Below are 10,713 nucleotides of genomic sequence, written 5' to 3'. Positions count from 1 at the left end.
CTTTTTCTAATAGAAAGAAGCACCTATCTTTAAAAAGTGTATGTTGTTAATAGGTGGGCAGGGCAAAGAGTAAGTATGCCAAGAATAATTGAAAGTAAGGGTCTGTCTCAAGCTAAGAAATTCTTTCTTTCTCTTCCTTTTTTTCTTTTTACCTTTGCAATGCTATGGGACACAGCTGTGGACATCAGCTGAATGTCACTCAGTAGAATGAACTGATGCATTTGTCTTTGTGCCAGTCTACTCATTGCATCAGGAAGCAGTCTAATTTTTCTAAAGTTGTTTAGGATGGAAAATTCTGCAGTTGTTTTTGCCTTAATCTAAATGATAAAATGTAAATTAATTTATATTTCAAAAATGTATTTATTTTTATTGCTTAATGCAGAGCAGTGATTGGGAAGACACTTCACTCATATGATGGATCTTTCTTTCAACTTAAATTTCTTTGCCATCCAGAGAGACAGAAAACTTAGAGGAAAGCTCACTGTGTCCTTGCTCCATATCAGTCAAGGCATTTAAATGCCTGAACATTTAAAGCTCTTCCATGCCCTTATCACTTTGTGTCTGAGCACTTTGTATTGTATACAAGGTGCATGACATTCTTACAAGAACAAATGTTACTTGGTGAACTGTCTGTGCTGAGAGAGCCTTTGCTGAGTGGACAGCCAGGACTAGCTTTGAACGAGAATGTTTGTCACAAGGATTTTTGGCACTGCCCATGTGAAGCCGGTACCTTGCAGTCCCTCACTGCACATTGAGCTTGCTACTCTTAAGTTAGAGGTTTCAGCCTACAGAGAGAGTCTGTGTATGTTTCCAGTAGGACTTATTGCTACCTGATTTTCTGCATTTGCTACATAAATAAGCTTTTTGCTGTCATTTAGAAGACAAGACGCTGATGGAGTAAGACAAGTCTTGGAGCACGAACTTTACTGAGGTCTGAATGCCCTCTGCCTGCGGCCAGAAAAGCTCCCCCCAGGAGAGACACGGCTGCTCTCCCGGGCTTGGCAGGGAGATGCCTGCTCTGCTGGGCACTTCTTGCTCAGATTAGCATAGCCCAGCCTATATCACACACACACCCCCAGTAATACCTCATTTTGCCACTGGAATGAGGCCAAAAGCACAAGCATTACAGGGATATAAAGCGGGAAGTTACTGGAAAGAATCACAAACTAACGTGAGACTAGACCAAATTTTTGCAAACAGCAGAAAATGTGATCTTTGTCATAGATTGTTCTTGCATTTAATGTAGCTGTTTATATGACTGAAGCACTTATTAAGTGTTTTCATTGAGTATAGTTACAGAACAGCTGCAGAAATCTTAAGTGTTTCTGTTCATTTTTTTTTTCTCTGTAGTTTGGAACTGAAAAATCTCAGAAGAAAACTGGAGACTGACAGAGATCAGGGTGATTCCTCAACTGTGCACCTCCCTGACAGAGGCACTGCTTTTGTGGGGTAGGAATGATGACAGGGGCAAAAAGGAAAAGAAGCACAGTGTGGAGGAAGATCCAGGCTGTTCGCTTTGAAGATATCAGAGCCTGGTGTATGAGAAGGCTGCCTATCTTGAAATGGGTGCCTGAATACAACTGGAAGGAAAATTTGGTTCCTGATACTGTTTCTGGGATGATGCTAGCTATCCAACAGGTGACTCAAGGTACAGTTAACTCATTTCAGATTCATTTTTTAAGTTTGTCTGATCATATCTAATGTGGATTGAATCTAAATAAAATATAAGGAAAAATATATAGTCTTAACTCATTTATAGAGTGGAAGTGAAATGTGGATAGAAATGCATTGTGATATTGTAATTAATTTCTGTGGAATTTTACTATTTATCCCATACCTTTGACAATTTTTCAAACATTTAATATAGAAGGTGGGAGAGCAGTACAGCATATAGCTATATATATTCATATATATTTTCATACAGCATATGGCTATGTACAATGTTTTATCAGCTAAATTACCACCTTTTCCCCTCTTTCACATGGAAAACAATATATAACTAAATGATAATTGCACTATAAAATATGCTATTCTGGAAGAAACATGTGCATGATACTATTACCTGTAAAATTCCAAAACACAGCAGGAAAAACATCACAACTTTCTGAGCATAAAGAATGTTCCTGCCAGAGACACTATCCAGGGAGAGGATCTGTGGCATCCATAGCTTGTAAGGTGATTTAATGCTGTATGGCATTACCTACCACACCTCTTTTCAAGCAGCAATACAAAGTAGGGGTGGAGCCAGACTCCATTTTACAGCTTAAAAATTAAAAAAAAAAAAAGAAAAGAAAGGAGAAAAGAAAGGAAGGAAAAGGAAAAGCTTCTCAGACCTTGCACAATGACCTGCAGAAACTTCAAGTTCCAGTCATCTTGCTTAGTAAAGTGATTGCCATGAGGAAATAAATGCTTTTGTCAATTTTTAATGTGTTTTTCACAGTGTCACCTCCTTATGACAATATCTTACATTTGTCTCAGACAAATCACAGCTTCTTCTCTCAGACGGACTTTAGCTCCTTCCTTCTTGTGAATGACACACATGGTTTCCTAATAGTCTTCCATTTTAAGTATGCTTAACTATCATTCACGTTGTTAAATTATAAACACTCCTTTAACTGAATTATGCTGGAACTGGAAACAACTGATTTGTGTATTTGTGCTTTTAAAGTAATTAGGAACATTAGGAACATCTGCATTGGCGTGATTTAACTTTAAGAACCTTAATACTGTAACTCTGCAAAGTATCTAATTTCACTGGTATGTGTGTATACAACAATTGTAATTAAAATGCTGCTAATAACACTATGTTGAAATTCATCAAAAGTTCTATTTTAAACAGCATTTCTGCAGTGTTGGTAGTTTCAACCAGGACTTTATGTTTGACTCTTGTACCAAGAAGTTGTTTACCATAACAGATAAATTTAAGAAGACCCAGTGAAGACAGAAAAATAAATATTTGTGTTTTCTAGATTATTTTTACGTATTCTAGAAACAATTTTATCCTTATTTTATGCTGTTTAAAAAGAAATACTTTGAAACTCCCGATCTGTTTTTCTTTCTCTGCTTGCTGCTTTTCAAGATTTTGGAATGATTTTAGGGGATGAAATAGGAAGAGAGTTAGAGACAAAAGCATTTCATCATGTTCGTGGTGCCTTAATTTGAATGCAAATATAAGCTCTTTCCCTAGAGTTTTAAACATTCCAGTTAGCAGAACTATCATAATACTTTCACAGGAAGACTTATGCATGAAAAGAAGTTCCATTTTTTAGATAGCACAAAGCAAAAAAACCCCAAATTCTGGAGGCCCTATTGTGACTGCTTTCTTCCATCCACAAGATAAACCAAGAAATTTTGTAATGTAATGCAAGACAGAAATTCTAATAATAGTAAGAAAAAAGGTAACTGGTGATAATTGACTTCTTGACCATAGTGCCAACCCCAGCAAAAGGTTTAAGCAAACTCAAGTATATGGAAATAAACCTGAGTTATGGAAGTATTTGGAAAAATGTACAGTTGTATTTGTATGCAACAGTTTTCTGAGTGATGAAAGCTGCAAATTCCAGGGTGCAGAGAAATCCAGTATCTTGAGAATAATTAAGAAAGGCCTTCCAAATGAGCTGTGTTTTTCACAATTTCCTTCTGTGGGATTTCTTACTCACCTGACATTGGTCACATTCAGACTGCTCAGGCTGGCAAGTGCTCTGATCTGGTGTAATGTGTTTGTGTTCCTGCTTCTAATCTAAATTTTAGATAAAATTTCTGGTTTCTCTTTGTATAGTAAAGAAGATGAAAGTCTCTGTCTTTACTGTGTCATAGTGAAAACAACAACACTGGGCTGGGGAAGAGGAGACTGAGGGGTGTAGCGAGATGGAAAGTAAAGCATGAGATTATCATGATGTGCTGCTGGGCATTTGTGATGAAAGAGTCATTGCTGAAGCCAAGCAGTCATTCTGAAAATGTTCCTATAATTGTTTCATTATCTGCTAAAAATAATAAATAAATATTAATTCAGGAGTCCCAAAATTCAATGCTCTTTATCTAATGAGACAATACTTGTATTGTCTCTGTATGTATCCCCTAGTTTTAGAGACTTTTATCTACTTCTACAGAATGTGGACAAAGAAATGTCAAAGATAATTATGTTCCTAAAAATTTTCTGAAAATATCACGTAGGAAAAAGACCCTACAAGTTTTAACAAAACAAAACAAAAAGCCCTTTCAAATACACCAGTTGGTGCAAAGGTCCAGCTGGATTTGCATAATCTCAGACTGCGAACTCAGTCAGCCACAAGTCAAAACCAGTAAAGGAAATCAGGCTTCATCAGTTCCAGCTATTTAATATTAGTTCCAAATGTAATTTAATAATGCTGACATAGAATCCTTATTCTTACTTTGATACCTAAGGTTGAAAAAATAATCTTTGAATTTAAAATGAACATCATAAGTCTTGAAGTTAGCTATATACTGTAATAGGAAGTTAAGAAATTTGAGCTTTTATGTTTTGGTAATCATTACATAATTTGTCTCAAAAACTTCTCAAGACTCTGTTATTGATAGACCAGAGCAAGATGTCTCAAAATTAACAAAAAAATCCCTAATTTTCTTGTTGGATTAGCATTCATTGCTCTCTTCCCTTTCCTTTTAAAACTTATTAATAGTCCAACAACAGTCATCCTGTGAAGAGTCTTCTTTCCATTTCATTCTGTATCCCTCGTCCTTGCAAACAAATTCAATTGCTCGATCCATGTAGATGTATCAGAAGTCCTAACCTTTTTCATTTCTGAATTGAAATCATACTAATAAAACAAAGGGTCTGTTGTGCAGGTAAGTAGTTCTCAGCAAGTTGGTTTTTTGACCTTCACTGGTAAATGAAGACTTAGTTGATAAGAGTTAATGAACATTAAGTTATTAGAGAGCATCCAAAGGAGGGTAATGAGGATGATGAAGGGCCTTGAGGGGAAGCTAAACGAGGAGCAGCAGACATCACTTAGTTTGTTCAGCCTGGAGGAGACTGAGGGAAACCTCAACATGCCCATGAGGGGAGGTGGAGAGGCAGGTACTGATCTCTTCTCTCTGGTGACCAGTGACAGAACTTGAGGAAACTGAGTCAGGAGGGGTTTAGGTTTGTCGTGGTTGGGGGGGGGAGGTGAATTTTTCCAGGGAGATGTGGGCAGTCCAATCAATGATCAGCTTTTCTGCTGGCACCTGGATTGGTCACTCGGAGGTTTGGACACGCCTCTGAGGACACAAAGAGTTAAAAGCAGGAGTCTGAGGAGTTCGGCCTCTTTTCAGATCCTGGTTTCAGCAGAGGGACGTGTCAGGCCTCCTTCCCCTGCCTGGCGAGGAGGCTGGGTGGGAGAGGGGAAACACGTGGTCGGCTCAGGTAAGCCGGAGCCCCCGGGGGGGGGGGAGAAGAGAAGAGACAGGACTGGAACTGAGCTGCCCCGTCCAGGATGGAGGGGTGGAAAACTGTGGAAGTGCCTTCTGTGTGTGCTCACCCCCCTCCACCCCCCCCAAACTCCGGGAGAAGTTGCTCAGCCACGTGGGGGTTTGCGGAGCCTGGGAGTGCCTTGAGCCTGCACCCTGCCGAGAAGAAACTGTTAACCCTTGCTTGGCAGAAAGAAACTTTTCTTAGACATTGATTCTCATGACTGGTGGTTTTCGGAGAGAGGGAAGCGGCCTGGGACCGAGATGATAAAGCATGATTGGAAGGAACTCGATGGAAGAATGAGAGGAGTAGCCTTTTGAGCTGGAATTCTCTTGCATAATGTCAGCCATGGACTGAACTTAAGTCTCTTTTGAACATAAACTGCATTTTTGGGTGGATGCAGCTGCCCTTCCTTTTGCTACAGTGACTGGCACTTGAAGAGTGGAGCGAGCAGAGAAGAGAGGGGGAGGGTGAGGTGGCACCCTCTGCCCTCATGGCAGACCTGCTCCTGGAACCCTGGCCCCTGGGTAAAAAGGGGAGAGCTCGGCATGCAGCATCCTTAAAAAGCCCTGTATGCAGTTTTGGCCTATGAGACAGCGGTGAGAGCGCTGGACATAGGAAAAAGAGAGAGTCACCTTAGCAGACTTCTCCGGGCGGTGCTATGGGTGACATGGAAACACATAAGGGGTGGACCCGTGTTTTCTGAGGAACAGTCTGTGGTGTGAGAGAGACTCCTCTCTCCCTTGCTGAATTGAAGATTAGTTTGTTTTTGAGTGGTGATTGTTTAATCTAAAACCCAAGAGTTGGTCTTTGAAGAGTGATGGGTGGGGAGGTAGAAACTGGGAGAAGAAATGTTCTAAGAAGTTTTTATTTCTGTCTCTGTGTGTGTTTAAGAGTATTTCTGTCCCTGTTCTTATGTAATTAATAAAGTTTTGGTGGGGTTTTTTTTTTGTTTTCAAGATTTAAGCCTGCTCTGCTCTGTTCCTGATCACATCCCACAGGAGTTGTTAGAGAAAAAACATATATTCATGGGTGCACTAACATCTGGCCAGTGCTAACCCATGACAAGGTTGGATATCAGGAAAAGGTTCTTCACTCAGAGAGTGTTTGGGCACTGGAACAGCTCCCCAGGGAAGTGCCTGGTGCCCCACCATCAGCCTGACAGAGCTCAAGAAGTGTTTGGACAGTGCTCTCACACACATGGTGTGACTCCTGGGGTGTCCTGGGCAGGGCCAGGAGTTGGACTTGTTGATCTTTATAAATCCCTTCCAACTCAGGTTATTCTGTGATTCTATGCTTGTGAGAGGTGGCGAATGCCTGCCTTTACATCACCTTTTTCCTTTTCTTTCATTCACTTATTAAGTTGTCTATCTTGACTGACAAGTTTTCTCGCTTCTGCTTTTCTGATTCTCCCCTGCATCCTTTGAGAAGGGGTGAGTGGCTGGCTGGGTACTTAACTGCTGGCTAGAATCAACCCACCACAGGCGTGATTCATCTGAATAAATCTAACCATCTGCTTTGTTAAGGTTGATTAATTATAGTAATAAGATTTGCTCTGAGTGTAACAGGGGATGGGTTCAGGTGTAGACACTGGTGAGGTAGACATCAAAGTTTAGGTTTCTTAACCATTATATCCATGGCATTGTGAGTAATAAAGGGTTCATGTTTAACAGTTCATGGTTACAGGCAGGTCTTACTGTTTTTTTTTCTGTAATTCATCCACTGACCTGTCCCAACAGAATTATTTGTGTTTTTTTAATGTGACATGGTCACCCCATACTCATATAAGAAGAATAATTTGATCAGCCTGGTTCTGAATTTTTCTTGGTTTCCTTACATGATAAAATTAAGATGCATTATAAAGAAGTCTTTCCATGTAGCTAAATTTCATAAAACTGTCATCATGTTTTTTCTGTAGCCTTCAGAACATGTGCTATAGTCCCATCATGTCTCTTCAGAATACAGCTGCTTAGCTGCTTAGCTTATTTTCACAGTGGCAACTTTTATTTGCCAATTTGCACCAAGCAAATTATTCGTCTTTACTTTCAAGGCCTTTCATATGTGATCTTTCCTGACATTATTTATTCATTTCCAAGCTCTTGACCCAGCTACCATTAATCCACTTTGTTATCCTTTTTCATTCAGTCTTGTCTTTTCAAACAAACAGCTTTTTGCCTCAGGATTACAATTTTGCAGTGTATATTTGTTGGTAGTCCATACCTTAGTATTTTGCTATTTAGAATGTGAGGTTTGTGGTTTGTTTTTTGTTTGTTTTGCTGTTGTGTTTTTTTTTTTTTTCCTGGGCAGAATTGTGCATACTGCTCACAAAGGCTGGCATACAGAAGCCATATAGCTAGTACCATACCCATCAGTAAGCTTCCCTGGATATCCCTGAATGCAACAGAAATAAAGCCAAGTTTGTCTGAAAAAGTTTGCAAAATAGACCCTCTGTCATGCAGCTGAGTTCATTGCCAGAGGAATTATTACTCAAGTTAGTCTGCTTGAATATACGTTCTAGTGTATGTAACTTATTTATGTTCTCTATACAGGTAAGGGACACAAATGTGGGTCATGAAATTTTAGTCATGACATGCTGTCAAAATTAAGTGCTCTGCATAACACCTGAAGTTGTTTTACTCTTTCTGGTTGTAAATTCCTAATGTAGGTATCTAACTTGAGACAATGTCAACCCTTCTCTCAGGCTTTTTCCAAGAACTCCCTTGAGGTTTTCATGATTATAAAACTCATCTTCAAGCTAGTAATGACCAGACAGACTCCTGCTTACACAAATATATGACTTAAATTCTTGTTTTTGGGTAGTTTCTAGGTGATGATAATACTTATACCCTGTACTTTTCATTATAACAATTTAAAGCTCCTTACACTGTCCGGTAATAGAAAAGCTTATGGGTAGGGAAATTAGACACACAAAAATGCTTTTGCTTGAAGCTGAGAAATTACTTATGCAATGCTACATTGAGAGTTTGTGGTGCAAAGAATTCAGGTTTCAGTAGTTTGCTACTGATATGAGTGTCTAACACTGCAACTGAGTTAAAGCCCTCCAAAAATCCCCAAACCTACAAGTGCTTTTTCAGCCCTTAAAAAATGAATACAAAACAAAGGCATGGTAATTTCTACTGAAGCATTTGGTCTGAATAGAAGCCTCTGTGCAAAATTAGAACTTCAACTCAGTTTCCTGAAGGATGATGACTTTACCATGTATGAAATGGTCAAGCACATGGATATATAACTGATTGCAAAGAGAGAAAAAGAAACACATTCAAATTGAAGGCTGAGATGGGTAATTGCCATCTCAGAATTATGAAAAAATGAGGTAAGTGTCATTGATTATCTGGTAACACATACCCTAGATGATTCTGTTACATTTGGAATTATATTCCATGATTGATAGTGAGTACAGTGTTGTACCCCAGTTACAAGTCTGTATTGCACATGAGGGACTGGACCAGATGCAAGCCACAGAGATGTATTTCTCTGTAGTATAGTAATAATTATAATAATAATGAAAAAAAAACACCGCATGTAGAGCAATAAAGGACACCAGAGTGATTGATTCATCTATGCAATTCTGAAGCAAGGGAGCAAGGGTATAGGACAGCTCGTGGATTTCACTTCTAGTTTATGTATGGGGTTCTAAAGACAAATCTGCTGCTGCTCTCAGTTAGAGATGGTTTTAATGATGTGTTGGAAAATAATTAGCTTATTTGGTAAAAAAAGGCTGCTGCATGAGTTAGGAGGTGCAAAGAAAATGATGATTACTGGCAGTGTCATCTGTTGATCCCTTATCACCAATATAGTGTGTCATTTTGGCTGCCTCTTTTCATGGAAGGTGATCTCAGTAGAAGAAAAGGCTAGGAGAAGCAGCAGAAAAACAAACATCATATTTGGGAGAAAACTTAAATGGTTCAGACAGGTTAATTAAAACATGAGAAGGTTTTTCCTTATCAGAAAAATTAAAATTTTTAATTTAAAGACAGTTGCAGCACATGGAGAAGTGAAAATAAAGTAACATGAATATGTTTAGATTTAAAACTGTAAGTAGTTCTAAAAATATTGTATTTAAATACTGGGTTCAGAAGATGGATCTCCTTATCACATAATTCCATTCATGGATGTGTTAAATTACAAACAATTGTGTTTGGCTGTCATAAAGGGGAGCAGGTCACAAGGGAAGGTCTTCACAATTTTATGCTCCCTTTCAATTTTATGCTCTCTTTTGAGTTGCTGACCAAAAAAAAAAAAAAAAAGTGAAGTTTTAAACTTCTGTATATATATGAAAAGGTTAAGACAAATGTGTGGGAGTTTCAAAATGAAAACACTGCCTATGTATTTCTAAGTCAGTCTTTTCTTGCTAAGTTGGTAGAATCATAAACATTATTCTGTTTCTTTTGAAATGAACATTTTTCTGTGTGTTATATTACGTGTACTCAATAGCTGCCCATTGGAAGCATGAAGGTATAAGATTTGGACTTTCAAACTTATCAGGTTTCAATGATGTCAGTGTTTGTCATTTAAAAAAAATTTTTTTTTGTAGGCAGCTAGTACAGGCATATGCTTAATGTAGAATTTAGTATTATACATTTGCTGCCTTTCCTATGGCCTCTCATGAACAAGAAATGCTTTGGCTCAAGTGGATTTTGGTGGGCTGTTTTTTTGGAGGGTGGAGGGCCCTTGAGACATATTTCCTCTAAAAGTTAAATATGTAGATGGCATCTGATGAAATCAGTATTGTTATTTCTGCCAACTTCTTTTCTTTTTTCATTCTTCAAGCCCAATAATAACTCACTGAGTCTTGGTGTGGTTTGTATGTTTTAATTAAAGTTAATTTAACCTGGACCTGGATTTATTGCTGAACAACTAATTCCTTAACACTGGCTGGAGACCTTGACATTAAAAAAATTAACTATACTGCCTTCCTGCATTCCAGAACTGGTGCCCAGTGTTTTGGAAGGCATGATGCCAAAAACTTAAATATTTTTTTTCCTTAGCTTTTCATGGAGGAACCCCAGCTGTGTCTTCTCAAGGGTGATAGTTGCTGGGGTTTATTTCAAGCTCTGATCATAAATGTAGATGTAAATATACTCCGAGCTGACTAACTGGAGCTAATAATTTTATTAAGGGGTAAGGCTCCCTTGTAAATATACATCTGGCTTACAAATAACATGTGTAGATGAGATCAAATAGGCACATTTGGAAACAGAGCCAGAAAAACCTCCTACGGAATGCATTGGAGAACCCATGTAGTTCCTGATTTGTGGAGGAGG

At 38.6% G+C, this 10,713-nt stretch overlaps 1 protein-coding gene across 2 annotated transcripts in view; it reads left to right on the top strand.

Moving 5' to 3' along the window:
• Positions 1 to 786: 786 nt before the first annotated feature.
• The window catches only part of SLC26A7 (solute carrier family 26 member 7), an 81,520-nt gene continuing 71,593 nt past the window's right edge, over positions 787 to 10,713 (top strand). The window contains exons 1-2 of one of the 2 annotated variants that reach the window (XM_063391339.1): positions 787 to 802; positions 1,351 to 1,648. In XM_063391339.1, coding sequence (XP_063247409.1) covers positions 1,456 to 1,648 — 193 coding nt within the window. In that variant the 5' untranslated portion in view covers positions 787 to 802; positions 1,351 to 1,455. Of the gene's footprint in view, positions 803 to 1,085; positions 1,172 to 1,350; positions 1,649 to 10,713 lie in introns of those variants that run through there. The other variant, XM_063391333.1, reaches the window with a different exon arrangement.

This window comes from Prinia subflava, chromosome 1 (genome assembly GCF_021018805.1).
Source record: "Prinia subflava isolate CZ2003 ecotype Zambia chromosome 1, Cam_Psub_1.2, whole genome shotgun sequence".
Lineage (NCBI taxonomy): Eukaryota > Metazoa > Chordata > Aves > Passeriformes > Cisticolidae > Prinia > Prinia subflava.
Note: the sequence above shows the minus strand (reverse complement) of the source record. Positions and strands in the feature narration are given on the sequence as shown.